Raw genomic sequence first — 17438 nt, forward strand, 5'->3', positions numbered from 1 at the left:
TCTGCTCAAAGGTTCTTCCATTTATCTTCCTCACCAGCCATCTTCTGCTCATCTTTACCTGCTTTGAGGTATCTCCAAGCAAACTGAGTGCTTTTCTGTACTTTAAGAAAATATTCTCTACACTTCTGTTGCAACACTTTCTATAATACATTTATGTGATCTATTTTGGCAACATTCTTCTCCATTAGGTTGTAACTTCTGCAGAAGACGGAGTATCTTAGTTATCTTTGTGTCTCCAGTAACCAGCCCAATATAATCTTTCCGATATACAAATACCATGACTTTCTCTTGCTTAAAAATCTTCACTGTCTCCCATTTGCAAGTAGGATAAAATTTAACCGTCTTATTTTGGCAGGCAAGGATATGATCTATCTTTTCAGGCTTGTCTCTTGTCCTTCTTTTGTTACTTTATGCTAAGCAATACCAAATGAATTTATAAGTATATCATGCTGTTTCATGTTTCTAGATTTTTAAATATTCTCTTTCCTCTTCCTAGATATCTATGCATTTCTCTCTGCCTTCCATTTTGTGTCTAGTGATGTTCTAGTCATCATTCAAAAATCAATGCAGACATTTATTCTTTTAGAAAACTTTTCTGACTCTTTTGACATACTGTTCATAGGAGAGATTTCCCTGCCTGCCTGTGTTCACCTGTGTTCCTTTATGCTGGTATTTTTTGGTATGTCATAACAGATTATAATCTTTGATGTCATATCTAGTCTTTGAGTTCCAGTTCTTCTACTCACCCCGTTCTTTTTTCTTTTTCTTTTTTCTTTTTCTTTTTTGAGACGGAATCTCACTCCATTGCCAGGCTGGAGTCCAGTGGCACGATCTCAGCTCGCCACAACCCCCGACTTCCTGGTTCAAGCAATTCTTCTGCCTCAGCCTCCCGAGTAACTTGGATTATAGGCATGTGCCACCATGTCCAGCTAATTTTTATATTTTTAGTAGAGATGGGCTTTCACCATGTTGGCCGGGATGGTCTCGATCTTCTGACCTGGTGATCTGCCCATCCTGGCTTCCCAAAGTGCTGAGATTACAGATGTGAGCCACCACGCCCGGCCATAGTCCTTCTACTCACCAGTTCTATAATATAATATGAGGTAAACTATTTAACTCCTCTGAGTCACAATTTTATCATCTTTTAAAATAGGGAGATGTTAGCTACTAAAATGTTAGCTACTTTACAGTGCTATATGTTTTAAGTGAGATAGGATTACTGAGGATAAAAGGGTGAGCAAAATATGGGCCAGGTGTGATGGCTCATGCCTGTAATCCCAGCACTTTGAGAGGCCAAGGCAAGTGGATCATCTGAGGTCAGGAGTTCGAGACCAGCCTGGCCAACACGGTGAAACCCCATCTCTACTAAAAACACACAAAAAATTAGCTGAGCGTGGTGGCATGCACCTGTAATCCCAGCTACCAGGAGGCTGAGGCAGGAGAATCGCTTGAACCCGGGAGGCAGAGGTTGCAGTGAGCCGAGATTGCACCACTGAACTCCAGCCTGGGTGACAGAGCAAGACTCTGTCTCAAAAAAAAAATATATATATATATAGAAATATTGGTAAGTTCTGTATGATAATGTTATTAAGTTCTATAAGAAGAAAAAAAGTGTTAAATTATATAACAAAATACCCTGGGAAAGGATGAGGGTGACAGTACTTGTCTGTTGGGGGATTGGAACATATTTATTAAAATGGCAGCATAGGAAGAGGGTCTTGAAAGATGTGTTCAAGAGGCAGAATTGTTTGTAAGTGGTAGGGGTTAAGGATATTACAAGCATAGGACAAAATGAGCAATGACAAGAAAAGATGGTGTTTATTCAGAGAATGGCAGTACTGCTGGAACAGAGAGCCCCTGGAAGTGGGGCAAAGAGGCATATGGCAAAGGTTAGGCAGTGCGGGTACATTGGGACCGTCTGACCATGGAGGGCCTCGAATTCCCAGCTGGGATCCTGTGGGTTAGGGTGGTATTAGGAAATTAGTGGTTAAGAGTGTGGGATCTGGAGGCAAGACCACTTAATCTTAAATCTCTGCTCTATGGTAGCTGTGAGATCTTGGGCCTGCTTTCTTCTCTAAGGCCCAGTTTCCCACATTGCCATGAGAAAGTGTAAACTTTTCCACAGGGAGAATGCAAGGGAAGAAAATATGATACCTGAGAACTGTGAGGATTTTAATGTATATACAGTGGTCCTCCCTTCACTGCTTTTGTGCTTTCCTTGGTTTCTGTTACCTGTGGTCAATTGTGGCCTGAAAATATTAAATGGAAAATTCCAGAAAGGAGCAGCTTACAGATTTTAATTTTATGCTTTTTTTCTAAGTGGTGTGATGAAATCTTGTGCCATTCCGCTCTATTCCACCCTGGAGGGGAATCTTCCTTGTGTCCAGTGTATCCATGTGTCCGTACTACCTGCCCCTTAGTCACTTAGTAGCTGTCTCGGTTATTAGATCGACTGTTGCAGTATCTCAGTGCTTGTGTTCACATAACCCTTATTTTATTTAATAATGACCCCAAAGCACAAGAGTAATGATGCTGGCATACGGTTAAAATTGTTCTATTTTGTTACTAGTTATTGTTGTTAATCTCTTACCGTGACTAATTTGTAAATTAAATTTTATTATGTAATAGGTATGTATATGGAGGAAAAACAGAGTGTGTGTAGCGTTTGATACTGTCCGTGGTTTCAGGCACCCACTGGGGGTCTTGGATTATATTCCTGGATGATAAGGGGGGATTACTGTATATGGTGACAAAAATACACATGAACACGTGCAGGAAGGCCCAGAAGACTGTTTCATTCAGAAATAAAGTAGTAAAGTAAAACAGGTATGATTTTCTTTTTTTAAGGAGTTGATATGAGACTGAAATCATTGCTTAAGCTGGGACGAAAACAAAACAAAACAAAAAACAGAATAGAGACGAATGACAGAACAAGAAGGTGTGATAGATCAGAGGTAATGCTGTGGACAAAGAGTAGATTTAGTAGGTGTAAGAGAAAGAAAAGAATAGTGTTTGTGATTCAGAAAAAGATTTTTTAAGAGTTTGAAAGTTCTCAGGTAGATCTTTCCAGATTATAATTAGATTAACTATGTATATTTGTTAAAGTAGAATAGAGGTAAATTACAGATGAAGGAGTCTTTTGAAGGAGCATGGTGGAACTTGTGGTGAATAACTACAAATGGGAGCTCGAATGATTGTTCTTTACTTTCTGACTTGGTGAGACTGGTTGCATAGAAGTAGTTGGTAGAGGCTGGGTGCGGTGGCTCACTCCTGTAATCCCAGCACTTTGGGAGGCCAAGGCAGTTAGATCACGAGGTCAGCAGATCGAGACCATCCTGGCTAACATGGTGAAACCCTGTCTCTACTAAAAATACAAAAAATTAGCCGGGCGAGGTGGCGGGCGCCTGTAGTCCTAGCTACTCAGGAGGCTGAGGCAGGAGAATGGCATGAACCCGGGAGGCGGAGCTTGCAGTGAGCTGAGATTGCACCACTGTACTCCAGCCTGGGCAAGAGAGCAAGACTCCGTCTCAAAAATAAAAACAAAAATAAAAGAAGTAGTTGGTAGAAATGTAGTTTAGCAGAGTGAAATATGGCTTATCTACATGTTTTTTCCTTTCCAGTATGGTCCAACATAATTTGTAAGTACTTACAGTAGTAGCAAGTACTTATTAGAGCAATCTCCAGTGAGACTTAAGTCTTGTTAAGAAATTTTCCATACTCCTTAACTGAGCAGGAAGTACCACCATACACACAGTATTGGTTCTCAGATACCTTGTAGTTTAGATACACTACACATTGTTTAGATACACTACACCCTTACCTAAAATGCATGGGACTAGAAGTGTTTCAGAGTTTGAGTTTGGGAATATTTGCCTTACACTTATGCTTACTGGTTGAGCATTCCTAATCCAAAAATCCAAAATGTTCCATTGAACATTTCCTTTAAGTGTCACGTCAGTGCTGAAAAAGTTCTGGAGTTGGGAGCATTTTGGATTTTGGATTTTCAGATATTGGGATGGTCAACCTGTATTAGATCTTCCTGAGTGCTTTGATGTACCCTAAATATGAAACATTATTCATATTTTCTTTGTGGTTTAATCCACGTTCAGATAGGAAAAATAAGATAAGACAAGTTAAAGATGAGAGACCGTAAAACCATACTTGATTTCTTAGATTTGCACTGTTCTCTGTGGTAGCCACCAGCCATTTGTGGCTATTAAGTACTTGCAATGTGGCTAGCCCAAATTGAGATGTGATAGAAAGGTGAAATATACATTAACTATCAGAGTTAGTATGAAAAAATATAAAATAGTTCATTAATAGTTTTTTGTATGGATTATATGTTTGAAATGACAATAATGAGAAAAGAATGTAAAACAGCTTATTAACAATTTTCGGCTTGAAAATATGACTCACTATTTTCCTGTTGAACAGCCCTGAATCTTAGATAAAAGAAATCCACTTCCTTCTTTTCCTGTAATCAAATGTTTAACTATTTGTTATTAATCCTTGGGTGGAAAAGCAAAAAGCAAATTTGGTGTGCGAATATGTTTGGGGTGCTAAAAGGTTAATAAAATTTTCTGTGAATGGATTTTAAAATAAATGTCATTAGATTTCTTGTTATTTTAAAGTTATATCTAATGAAAGGCATTAAACTTCAGGGATAAAGGTAACTAGTTACCAAACTTTTTTGCTGGTTAGTCTTGCCATCCAAAAGTAGACCTTTGCTTTTGCTTTGTATGGATATCTAAGTGCATTATGGGGTTGTTTTTCATAAACGCTTCATAGCCTATGGCTAGATTGTATTATCTGAGATAGCCAGTGTTATGCTTGGTGATGCTTTTTTTCCCTTTTCCTAGTTTTAGATTTTCTAAAGCAGTGTAGCTTCATTTGGAAACTTGTTAGAAATACTCATTTTGAACCCCAACGCTGTTGAATCAGAAACGACGGACTTGATTTAGGCCTCCAGATGATTCTCATGCACATGAAGTTTCAGAAACATAGTCGTAGAGGTTCCGTTGTGTAATGGTGAGCACGCTGGACTCTGAATCCAGAGAAACATAGATGTAGATGATACTTACTTTTATAAAGTAACAAAACTCAACCTCTTTATAACCTTTATAACGTATCTATTTGAAAGGAATTACATTCTTTTCTTTTTAATTCATCACTTGTAAAACTCTTACATTCTTAGGTGGATGCTCTCCGGTTGCGTTTGGAAGAGAAGGAAACCATGTTGAATAAAAAGACAAAACAGATTCAGGATATGGCCGAAGAGAAGGGGACACAAGCTGGAGAGATACACGACCTCAAGGACATGTTGGATGTGAAGGAGCGGAAGGTTAATGTTCTTCAGAAGAAGGTAAGGTGCAGGTCTTCTGAGTTCAGTGGCCCATTCCTCATACGTCCTCACTCCTACCACTAAGTTATATCTAAATGCTGTCAGAGTTTCTTGCTCATTCTTCAGTTTATATTTTTGTGATTAGTAATTTGGAACTGTTGCTGCAGTAGGTAGATTGTTAAGACTGCTGTACATATTCAGTTTTAAAAAATTTAAACACGGTTAGTATCTTCCAGTAGTGCTTTTCATGCTGTTTCTCAAAAGTGCCTTGTAAATTGCCAAAGTGTTTGAACTGACATTCTTTTTCCCTTTCTGTCTTTTATTGAAACTGTACTAAATTGGTTCAGTGCATGGACTTGGGATGGTACAACTTCATTTATGTGTTTAATAAGATGACAATTTTAAGCCCAGACCAGGGGCATCCAGACAAACATGTCGTTCATATATGAGCAAAAAAAGTGTGTTTGTGTATTTCAGTACAAATCTTACTGTTCCTTGCCGCTTGTTCTTTCTCCTTTTTTCGGTTAATATATTTTGGTATTCTTTCCAAGGGTTTCTTCATTGTTGTTACAAATAACATTGTATGGATGTACTATAATTACCAAAATTTCTACTGATGGACATATATTTTGCTAAAAATTTCTTCCTTTACATAAAATGATTCTATAGTAAAAAACGTACATATTTAGTTTATACATATGTCAAGTCAAGTATATTTCTAGGATAAAGTCCTTGAAGTTGAACTGCTGAGTGAAAGGATATGCATTTATAATTTTGATGGATTTTGCCAAGTAGCTTTAAAGAGATTGTACCAAGTTTCATTTCTACTATCAGTGATGAAAGCGGTATATTCCCGCATAGTTGTCTACAGAGTGTGTTAAAAGACTTTTTTACTTTTTGGCAATCTAATAGGTGAGAAAACACTGTCATTGTAGTTGCAGTTCTTTCATTATAAGTAAAGTTGAACATATTTTTATATTTAAAATCCTTTGTATTTCCTGTTACTTGATTATATGCTTTACCCATTTTTATTTTGAGTTCTTTTCTGCTTTCTTAAAAGTTGATTTCTAGAAATTGCTTCCCAGTTTAAACATTAGCTCTTTTGTCTGATGTGAGTTCTAAACATTTCTTCCTGTTTGGCTTATTTATTGAGATGAGTCTCGCTTTGTCACCCAGACTGGAGTGCAGTGACAACACACGATCTCGGCTCAGTGCAACCTCTGCCTCCTGGGTTCAAGTGATTCCCCTGCCTCAGCCTCCCAAGTCGCTGGGACTACAGGTGCCCACCACCACATCTGGTTAATTTTTTGTATTTTTAGTAGAGATGGGGTTTTACCACCATGTTGGCCAGGCTGGGTTTGAATTCCGTGGCCTCAGGGGAGCCACCCACCTTGGCCTCCCAAAGTACTGGGATTACAGGTGTGAACCACTGCACCCAGCCCCTGCGCTTTTTTTTTTTTTTTTTAAAGAAAGATGTCGTCCAGGCTGGTCTCAAACTCCTGGCCCCAAGCCATCTTCCCATCTCAGCCTCCCAAGACCACTGCTCCTAGCTCTGTTTGACTTTTGACTTGTGTGTGTGTGTGTGTGTGTGTGTGTGTGTGTGTTCAGACATCTTAAAGTGAATGTTTTAAGACTTCTGGATTTTGTGACATATTACAAAAGTTATATTTTAGAATGTTTCTTATTTTATAGTGATATTGATCTAAGTATCCATTAACATTGCTTTCATTTTTGTGTTTTTGTGATACATGTTAATAGCTAATTCCTTCCAAGGTACTTTTCTTTTTCAGAAGTGCCCTAGCTTTTTTTTTCTTGGCTGTTTTTCTATTTGAAATTTAGAGTCAGCTTTTATCATCTCCTGCCTTTAATTCTTTCTGTTGTGTTTTTTATTGGGATTACATAAAATTTGTAGTTACTAATTTATGGAAAATTGACAAGAGTAGGGTATATCTTACCATGAATTCATTTTTGTTTCTCAGAAATGTTTTAATGTTTCCTTCATATAGATTTTATACATTTATTCAGCTTATTCCTAGGTTTTCTTTTTGTTACAAAGTGTTACAGTTTTCATTATATCTTCTAACTGCTTGTTTTTTGGTACACATGAAGGCTTGTGATTTCTGTATATCAGTTTTGTACTTAGTCATCATACTGAATTCTCTTAAAGGTTTGGATTTTTTTTTTTCTTTTTTTTTTAGTTTATTCTTTTGGCTTTTCCTCTAAACAACGCTTATTTTCCAGTGTTCAATTTTAATGTATGTCCCCATTTTCTTTCTTTTCTACGGATGCGTACCAGTGCACATGAAACCACACTGCATGGTCGTGGACATCTTCACATTATACCTGATCTGCATGAGAATGCTGTTAGTTCTCTCCCACTAAAGTACAGTGCTTGCTTTTGTGTTAGAATTGATAGAAACATCAAGAAAGTATCGATCTAAATAAAATGAGTTAAAACTTAAAAATTTTTTTATTGTTATTTTTTGTTTCAATAGTTTTTGGAGAACAGGCAGTATCTGGTTACATGGATAAGTTCTTCAGTGGTGGTTTCTGAGATTTTGGTGCACCCATCACCTGAACAGTGGACACCGTACCCCATGTGTAGTCTTTCATCCCTCACCCACTCCCACGTCCCCTTGACTCCCCACAGTCCATTGTATCTTTCTTATGCCTTTGCATCCTCAAAGCTTAGTTCCCACTTGTAAGTGAGAATATGCAATGTTTGGTTTTCCATTCGTGAGCTACTTCACTTAGAATAATGGTCTCTGACTCCATCCAGATTGTTGCGAATGCTATTATTTCGTTCCTTTTTATGGCTGGGTAGAATTTTGTGGTGTATATATGTATATATATACACCACATTTTCTTTATCCACTTGTTGATTGATGGGCATTTGGGCTGGTTCCGTATTTTTAGGAATTGTGAATTGTGCTACTATAAACATGCCTGTGCAAGTGTCTTTTTCGTACAATGCCTTCTTTTCCTCTGGGTCGATGCCAGTGGTGGGATTGCTGGATCAATGGTAGATCTACTGTTCGTTCTTTAAGGAATCTCCACACTGTTTTCCATAGTGGTTGTACTAGTTTACATTCCCACCAGCAGTGTAAAAGTGTTCCCTTTTCACCACATCCATGCCACTATCTATTAGTTTTTGATTTTTAAATATCACATTGTGGTTTTGATTTGCATTTCCGTAATAATTAGTGATGTTGAGCTTTTTTTTTTTGAGATGGAATCTCGTTCTGTTGCCCAGGCTGGAGTGCGGTGGCACAGTCTCGGCTCACTGCAACCTGCGTCTCCTGGGTTCAAGCAGTTCTCCTACTTCAGCCTCCTGAGTAGCTGGGATTACAGGTATCTGCCACCACATCCTGCTAATTTTTGCATTTTTAGTCAAGACAGGGTTTCACCATGTTGGCCAGGCTGGTCTCGAACTCCTGACCTCAGGCGATCTGCCCTCCTTGGCCTCCCAGAGTGCTGGGATTACAGGTGTGAGCCACCACACTTGGCCGTTGTTGAGCTTTAATATGTTTGTTAGCCATTTGTACATCTCCTTTTGAGAATTGTCTATTCATGTCCTTAGCCCACTCTTTGATTTATTTGTTTTTTATTTGATGATTTGAATTCCTTGTAGATTCTGGATATTAGTCCTTTATCAGATGCATAGTTTGTGAATATTTTCTCCCATTCTGTAGGTTGTCTGTTTACTCTTCTGATTATTTCTTTTGCCGTGCAGAAACTTTTTAGTTTAATTAAGTCCCATCTGTTTATCTTTTTGTTGCATTTGTTTTTGGATTGTTGTTTGTGAAGTTTTTGCCTAAGCCAATGTCTAGAAGAGTTTTTCCAGTGTTATCTTCTAGAATTTTTATGGTTTCAAGTCTTAGATTTAAGCCTTTGATCCACCTTGAGTTGATTTTTGTATAAGGTGAGAGATGAAGATCCAGTTTCATTTTTCACATGTGGCTTGCCAGTTATCCCAGCACCATTTGTTGAATAGGGTGTCCTTTCCCTGCTTTATGTTTTTGTTTGCTTTGTGGAAGATCAGTTGACTGTAAGTATCTGGCTTCATTTCTGGGTTCTCTCTTCTGTTCCATTGGTCTATGTGCCTATGTTTACACCAGTACCATGACTGGTTTTGGCGACTATAGCCTTGTATAGTTTGAAGTTGGGTAATGTGATGCCTCCACATTTGTTCTTATTGCTTAGTCTTGCCTTGGCTGTGCAGGCTCTTTTTTGGTTCCATATGAATTTTAGGAATGTTTTTTCTAGTTCTGTGAAGAATGATGATGGTATTTTGATGGCAATTTCATTGAGTGTATAGATTGCTTTTGGCAGTGTGGTCATTTTCACAGTATTGATTCTGTGCATCTATGAGCATGGGATGTGTTTCCATTTATTTGTGTCATCTGTGATTTCTTTCAGTAGTTTTGTAGTTTTTCTTGTAGAGGTCTTTCCCTTCCTTGTTTAGGTATTTTACTGTTTTTTGCAGTTACTGTAAAAACGATTGAGTTGATTTGATTCTCAGCTTGGTCGCTATTGGTGTATAGTAGTGCTGCTGATTTGTGTACATTAATTTTGTATCCTGAAACTTTACTGAATTCGTTTATCAGATCTAGGAGCTTTTGGATGAGTCTTTAGGCCTTTCTAGGTATATGACCTTATCATCAGCGAGCAATGATAGTTCGACTTCCTCTTTTCCGATTTGGATGTACTTGATTTCTTTCTCTTGTTTGATTGCTCTGGCGAGGAATTCTAGTACTACGTTGAGTAGAAGTGGTGAAAGTGGGCATCCTTATCTTGTTCCAGTTCTCAGGGGAAATGCTTTCAACTTTTCCCCGTTCTGCACAATGTTGGCTGTGGCTTTGTCATAGATGGCTTAGGATATGTCCCTTGTGTGCCAATTTTGCTGAGGGTTTTAATCATAAAGGGATGCTGGGATTTTGTTAACTGCTTTTTTGGGGCCTATTGAGATGATCATCTGAGTTTTGTTTTATTTTGTTTGTGTTCGTTTTGATCTTTCAATAGTAATATTTTCAAGTAATAGACTTAGTAGTTTCAAAACGTTTTTCACTTCTCATGCTGTCACTCCTCATGATCTCACTTGATCATTGTATATTGTATATTTTTCCCCCATTGTGCTTCTCATGCATTTACTTCTTATTAGGCATAGTGGCATGTTGGTAAGAAATATAACCAGACAACTTCTAGTGGATCAGAAGTTATTTGTAATTTTTACTATGATTAGTAATGCGTAAGCCTTTTTGGTTCCGTTTCCTATTAAACTTTTCTTTAAGTGTAGGATATTATTAGTAAAATATGAATTTTTAAAATTTCACTGGTTATTGCAGTTGTGAAGTCTGTGAGGAGGGGAGTGATTTAATTATTTGGTTTAATACAGTGCAGGTTTCTGAAGGCATCTGGATGCACGAAGACTTGACTCACCACTGTGCCCACAGCCTGTTTGTCGCTGTAGGCTGATTATACTCAAAATGTTGGTGACATGATGGATTATCACTTTGTTAGGTTGTAAGTGTTAGGGGCATGTGTTTTACTTTTATAACATTTACTTTTCAGCTCCCATTTTCTTCGCTCTCATTCTATAAGGATTACTTCATTTAAAACCAAAGTGTTGAAAGATTGCATGGGTCTTCAGTCATTAAACTTTGCCTTTCAGATCATGAGGACATGACAGCAAGCTACTAAAAAAGCCTTAGATGATTAACGTTACAAGAAAAGATAGACTGATTAGAATTCAAAGGTTGTTTGCAAGTAATGCATTTCTTATTTTTAACTAAACATTTTCAGAAAAGTTTTTGTATTAGTCCATTTTCACACTGCTATAAAGACACTACCTGAGACTAAGTAATTTATGAAGAAAAGAGGTTTAATTGACTCACATTTCCAAATCTGAGTCACTAGGGAGGCTTCGGGAAACTTACAATAATGGCAGAAGGTGAAGGGAAAACAAGGCACGTCTTACATGGCAGCAGGAGAGACACACACACACACACATACACACATACATACACACACACACATACACAGACACACACATACATACACACACATACAAATACACACACATACAAATACACACACACATATACACACACACACACACACATATATACACACATACACATACACACACACATATACACACACACACACATACACATACATATACACACACAGACACATACACATACATATACACAGACACACACACATATGTACACACATACACACAGACACACACATAGGCACACACACAGACACACAGACATACACACACACACACATACATATACACACACAGACACACATACACATACACACACACACATACACACAGACATACAGACACACATGCACACACATACACACACACATACAAATACATACATACACATATATACACACACATACACAGACACACACGTATATACACACAGACACATACACATACATATACACACACACACAGACACACACACATATGCACACACATACACAGACACATACACATACACACACATATATATACATACACACATACACACATACATACATGTACACACATACACACACATACACACACACACAGACATACACACACACACACACATAGACATACACACACACACACACACACACCTTACACACACACACCATGCAAATCTTGTATATATTTTCTTTGTCCTTTTCATCCTTCACAGGAGGCAGCAGAGCAGAGGATCAGTAATTGTGCTCTCTTAGTACACTACAGCCCCAATAATTCATCATGTTACATACTTTTATGTGTCTTAAAACTTACCAGATAGTTCGTACAACTATTTTCAAAATAGGTTTATGTTATTAAGTGCTTCTTTTTTATTTTATTTAATTAATTAATTTATTTTTTGAGACTGAGTCTCACTCACTCTGTCACACAGGCCGGAGTGCAGTGGCATAATCTTGGCTCCCTGTATCCTCCACCTCCCGGGTTCAAGTGATTCTCCTGCCTCAGCCTCCTGAGTAGCTGGGATTACAGGCATCCACCACCTCGCCCAGCTAATTTTTGTATTTTTAGTAGAGATAGGGTTTCGCCATATTGGTCAGGCTGATCTCGAACTCCTGACCTCAGATGATCCACCGACCTTGGCCTCCCAAAGTGCAGGGATTACAGGCATGAGCCACCGAGTTCGGCCTAGTACTACTGCTTTGTAGACAATTACCTTTATGCTTGTTGTTTTCAGTGCTTAGATCCTTCCCATTCTATGTACTATTTTTGTTGACGTTACTGTATTAATGTGATCAGAATCAACATTTTTGATGTATTTCCAGCACCATTGTTGGCTGATAAAATAGAGATAGCTTTAAATTTAGTATCCATAAAAAATAAAATGAATTCAGTAGGTTTAGAGACAGTTTAAACTTCTCAAGGGATCTATGTATTTTTAAAAAATTATATAAAAATAACTTTAAAATAAGTAATCATTTTTTTCTTGGTAAAACGTGCAGTTTTATGTATTTTTAGGCAGGAGTAACAACATTTTCCACATTTCCATCCAGAGAGCAAAGGTCAAAACAGCATTTATTATTCCAGCCACCGTATTTTTACTGTTTAAACTTTTGAAATTTTGTGTAGGACCGTGGAGAGAAGAGTGGTGCTTACGGCTGTAACTTAGTTTTAATACAGTATCATGCATACATATATGTTGGTTGATTTGTTTGTTTTAATACAGTATCATACATACATATATGTTGGTTGATTTGTTTGTTTTTGAGACAGGATCTCACTGTGTTGCCCAGGCTGGAATGCAGTGGTGCAATTATGGCTCACTGCAACTCTTGTGTCTGGGGCTCAAGCAGTCCTCCTACCTCACTTCCTGAATAGCTGGGACTACAGGCACATGCCGCCATGCCCAGCTAATTTTTTGTATTTTTTGTAGAGATGGAGTTTCACCATGTTGGCCAGGCTGGTCTCGAACTCCTGGACTGAAGGGATCTGCCCGCCTTGACCTCCCAAAGTGCTAGGATTACAGGCATGAGCCACCATGCCCGACATCTTTTTTTCATTTTATATTATCATTTATTTCTGAAACTCAGCCAATATGATGTATAGAGACTAATACATAGATATTGACACGCAAAAAGTCATGGAGGTAAAGTGTATTACTTGAACAAGACTTCAGATTGAATATTATTATTCTTTAGTTTTCATTCATTTGCCTGCTTTGTGAGGTATTAGGAATGACATGGGTGGTGGTCGATAAAACATAGAAAAATTTCACCTACTTAATATTACTTGAACTAATCTCTGGGACCATAGTCCCTTGGCCATCACCAAGACTGAGAAGAATTGAATCAAGATTTTGCTTGAGGGGAAGGGTGTTTTGAATATCTTAGGGGAGTTTACAGTGCACTCTCCTGCAGCTTACATTACAAAGCATTTTGGCGTGGGATAAAATGTTCATAACTGTGTGTGTTATCTTTAAACAGTCTTTGAAGCAGTTCCCTCAGACAGTACAGGACATTTTCCTACTGAAGGAACTCAGATGCAGTTTAGGCATACTTATATGTGGAAACGATCCATCTCATAGTTTACTACTGAACCCTGAATTAGCTGGTAGCAGCAACCCCCTACTCTCTCTCCCCCAGTCAGAGGCTTCTCTTAATAGCCATGGCAGTAAAAATAGAACAGTAGAACTAAAATATTTTCCAGAAGCAGAACGTATTGGTAGGGAAAGGATAAATTCAAAGTTATTTACAACTCTTTTATCTTCAAACCATTGCATATAAATTGATCAAATACAAATAGATAATGTGTTTTGAGCAGTTATTACCATTTTTATTTATTATTTATATTGCTTATTTTCGGATCATGATATTTCAGGCTTTTTATTTGATGAGTCAACATCTTAAGATTCCTAATGAGAATGGGATATAAAAAATCATTGGCTCATTATTAACAATGATAGGTCATTTTGACAGTGTGTGCACTTGAAATGATCAATGATACTTCACCTCTGTGGTTTTCTTCCCCAAAACACACAACCCCAGTCCAATTATGAGCAAAACAGTAGACAAATCCTAGCGAAGAATCATTCCACCAAACACCTAACTAGTGCTATTCAAAACTGCCAAGCCTCCAAAAACTCGGGAAGTCCAAGAAACTGCCACAGGCAAGAAGAGCCCAAGGAGCCATGCCATCCAAACGTAATGACATATCCTAGGCAGTATCTTGGAACAGAAAAATGACAGCAGACAAAAACTAAGCACTCTTAGTCCATGAATAAAGCATGGACTCTTGTTAAGAATAATGTGTCCGTGTTTCTGTGTTGATACTAATGTAAGATGTTAACAGTATGGGAATCTGGCCTCTGGGGACACAGGAACTCTCTGTATCACCTTCTCTGTACCATCCTCACCTCTCTGCAAATCCAAAACGATTCTAAACAAAAAGTGCCTTTAAAAAATCAATTCCAATTTGGCACTGTATTAGGGTTAAGAAAAATATAGTAACAGTGATTTTGAGAGAGCTCAAAAATAAAAAATCTGGATTGCCATTCTTTTCAAAGCTTGGTGGACCCAAAACCTATAAATACTTCAGTCGGGGAGATCAGGGATTTTACCTTCGCAACAGTAAGGTGGTATGAATTTATTGGGAAGAAGGAAGGATACAAAGTAGTCAACCTAATTCTATTTGTCTTCTTTGCCCCTGGCTTCAGGATCTCTCTCCACACCATAGACCATTTGCACTCCACTGTTGAGTATCTCATGAACAAACAGGACAGATCTGATCTAAGAAAGACTCAATGCAAGAAATCCCTGTTATATTCCAGTGGAGAGTGTTAGTGGACCGGATCCTTCCATTCGAACTCTTAAATTCTGTTTCAATTCAGGTCATTATTCTCCTCTGCTTTCCTTAGAGGTTTATACAAATCTTAGGTACACCGGGAAACCGTCCTTTGAGCCAGGGTTCTTTCTCAGTGCCAGGCACTTTTCTTTGTGAATTATATCAACAGGTAGCCCTGTGAGCCATGTTTCTACCGAACACAGTTGACAAATTTCAGTCCTGTTTCATTTCACACAGCTGCCCAACTTTTGGTGGCTCAGAAGACAACAGGTAAAGATAACCAAGTAGCCACCAAATAAGACTAGGAGACTTTCTGCAAAAAAGACAGCTTTCTGAAATGCTTGGTGAAACTGTTCATTAGACAGAATGTACATCACTGAATTGATGATGGAGTTTAAAAATAGCTCAGCAAGGCTTGGCGCGGTGGCCCCTGGCTGTAATCCCAGCACTTTGGGAGACCTAGGTGGGCAGATCACCTGAGATCAGAAGTTCGAGACCAGCCTGGCCAACGTGAAACCCTGTCTCTACTAAAAATACAAAAATTAGCTAGGAATAGTGGCAGATGGCTGTAATCCCAGCTACTTGGGAGGCTGAGGCAGGAGAATTGCTTGAACCCGGGAGGCAGAGGTTGCAGTGAGCTGAGATTGTACCATTGCATTCCAGCCTGGGAGACAAGAGCGAGACTTTGTATCAAAAAAAAAAAAAAAGCTCAGCAAGATGAAAATGTTCAGTATGGTCGGGTGTCTTGGCTGGCAGAGACACAATAAAGAGGGGCAGCCAGCAGATGTTAAAAGCCCCTAAAATGAGCCCCAGGGTTTCTGTGGCTTTCCTTGTTGGTAAGTAAATTTCCTGTCGTTCTAGGACACTATTAGCATGCTTGCTTTTCATGTGTTTCACAGGCGGAGGAGAACCAGTTAAGCACCTTTGCCTCTCATGGAGGCTGGGGTTGAGGGAGCAGAGTGAGCTGTGATGACCTGGGAGTGGTGCTGTGATGATGGCGTCTGGATGTTCTTGTTGGGCACTGTGTGAAGATGATGAACAACACAGCCAGAATGTAGAAGGTCTTACATGTGGAGTAGGTGCTGCAAGAGATCCAGGAGAAGAGCACTCGGATAAGAGATACAATTTGATATGACCCATTTACTGTACTACAGGGCACTGGTGATGGCCCGGTACCTGGTCAGAGCAACAGACAGAAATAGAGGTTGGAGGCCATGTAGCATGTGATGCTAGAAGACAGCCAGATGTTGCATAGGAGTTAGACAAATTTCCAGGTGTGTGTGATGGTATATGTGATGCTCATGGATATAAACAAGATGAAAACCAAGAGGCTTGTGCTCCAGGGAGCCAGTGAGATAGTTGGCTGGTGTATGTAGCTTCCTGGTGAGGAAGATGGTGGCAAGCAGAAAGGTGTTGGAGAGAACTGTTGTCTGTGTGATGATGGAAAGGACCACAGCAAGAGATCTCTAGCCCTGTAAGGTCTCAGCTCCTAAGCCTCTGGTATTTTTGTAGTATCAAGGGATCTGTTGGAGGCCTCCTAGAGGGTGTCTTCCATTGGATGGTTTTGTGAGGGCATTCTAGGGAGCTTTCTCTTCCACAGTCATAGCTTCTCCTTTCACAGTTGTCTGTGAAAGGTCATCTTTCCATTTCATACTACTGGGAACCGTACATCAGAAGAGTGAACCACAACAGAAAATCCCCAAGGCTTGATTACATGAAGAACATTGAGGTGAGGTGACTCCTAGCTACAGTTAAAGGCTTTCCCCAAATCAGATGAAATCCCAAGATGTCTCTGTGTTCCGGAACTCTGATGGACACATGCTGAATATGTTAGATAATTGCAGGTTATCACACCACTGTGGTCAAAGCTGCACAATTTCTTGCCTTTGGCATTTTGACCCTTTTTAAGGCTTGAGACTTATCCATGTTTAACCGTGTCTTCAGAATATTTCCCATCCTATTCCAAAGAGATTGTGGATTTCAGGTTGCTGCCTAGGAGCTTTTAAAGTTAGAGACAAAAGGGAGTACCAGCTTATTCAGAGAAGCAGTCCAGTCAGCAGCTCACAGTTTTCCTAGGTGAATCCTGACATACGATTGGTACTTAATTTTGGTTCCACTTCCACTGACTGTTTTTGAGCCTGAAAAGACAAACTTTCCGGTTACCAAAGCTTGAAGAATGCATGAACTCGGAGAAGGTAAAACAAACAATCACTGTGAGTTTGCCAAGAGGTGCAGGTGTGTAGAAGCCCCTCGCTGGCC

The 17438-nt window shown here is 38.9% G+C and overlaps 1 protein-coding gene across 6 annotated transcripts in view; it reads left to right on the plus strand.

Annotated features, from left to right (window-relative positions):
• ERC1 (ELKS/RAB6-interacting/CAST family member 1) overlaps nucleotides 1-17438 on the plus strand; it is a 540835-nt gene that overhangs the window by 141997 nt on the left and 381400 nt on the right. For all 6 annotated transcript variants that reach the window (XM_030938664.1, XM_010363554.2, XM_010363555.2 and 3 more), the window contains one exon: nucleotides 5195-5362. In XM_030938664.1, the coding sequence (XP_030794524.1) occupies nucleotides 5195-5362 (168 nt within the window). The remainder of the gene's footprint in view (nucleotides 1-5194; nucleotides 5363-17438) is intronic.

This window comes from Rhinopithecus roxellana, chromosome 10 (genome assembly GCF_007565055.1).
Source record: "Rhinopithecus roxellana isolate Shanxi Qingling chromosome 10, ASM756505v1, whole genome shotgun sequence".
Lineage (NCBI taxonomy): Eukaryota > Metazoa > Chordata > Mammalia > Primates > Cercopithecidae > Rhinopithecus > Rhinopithecus roxellana.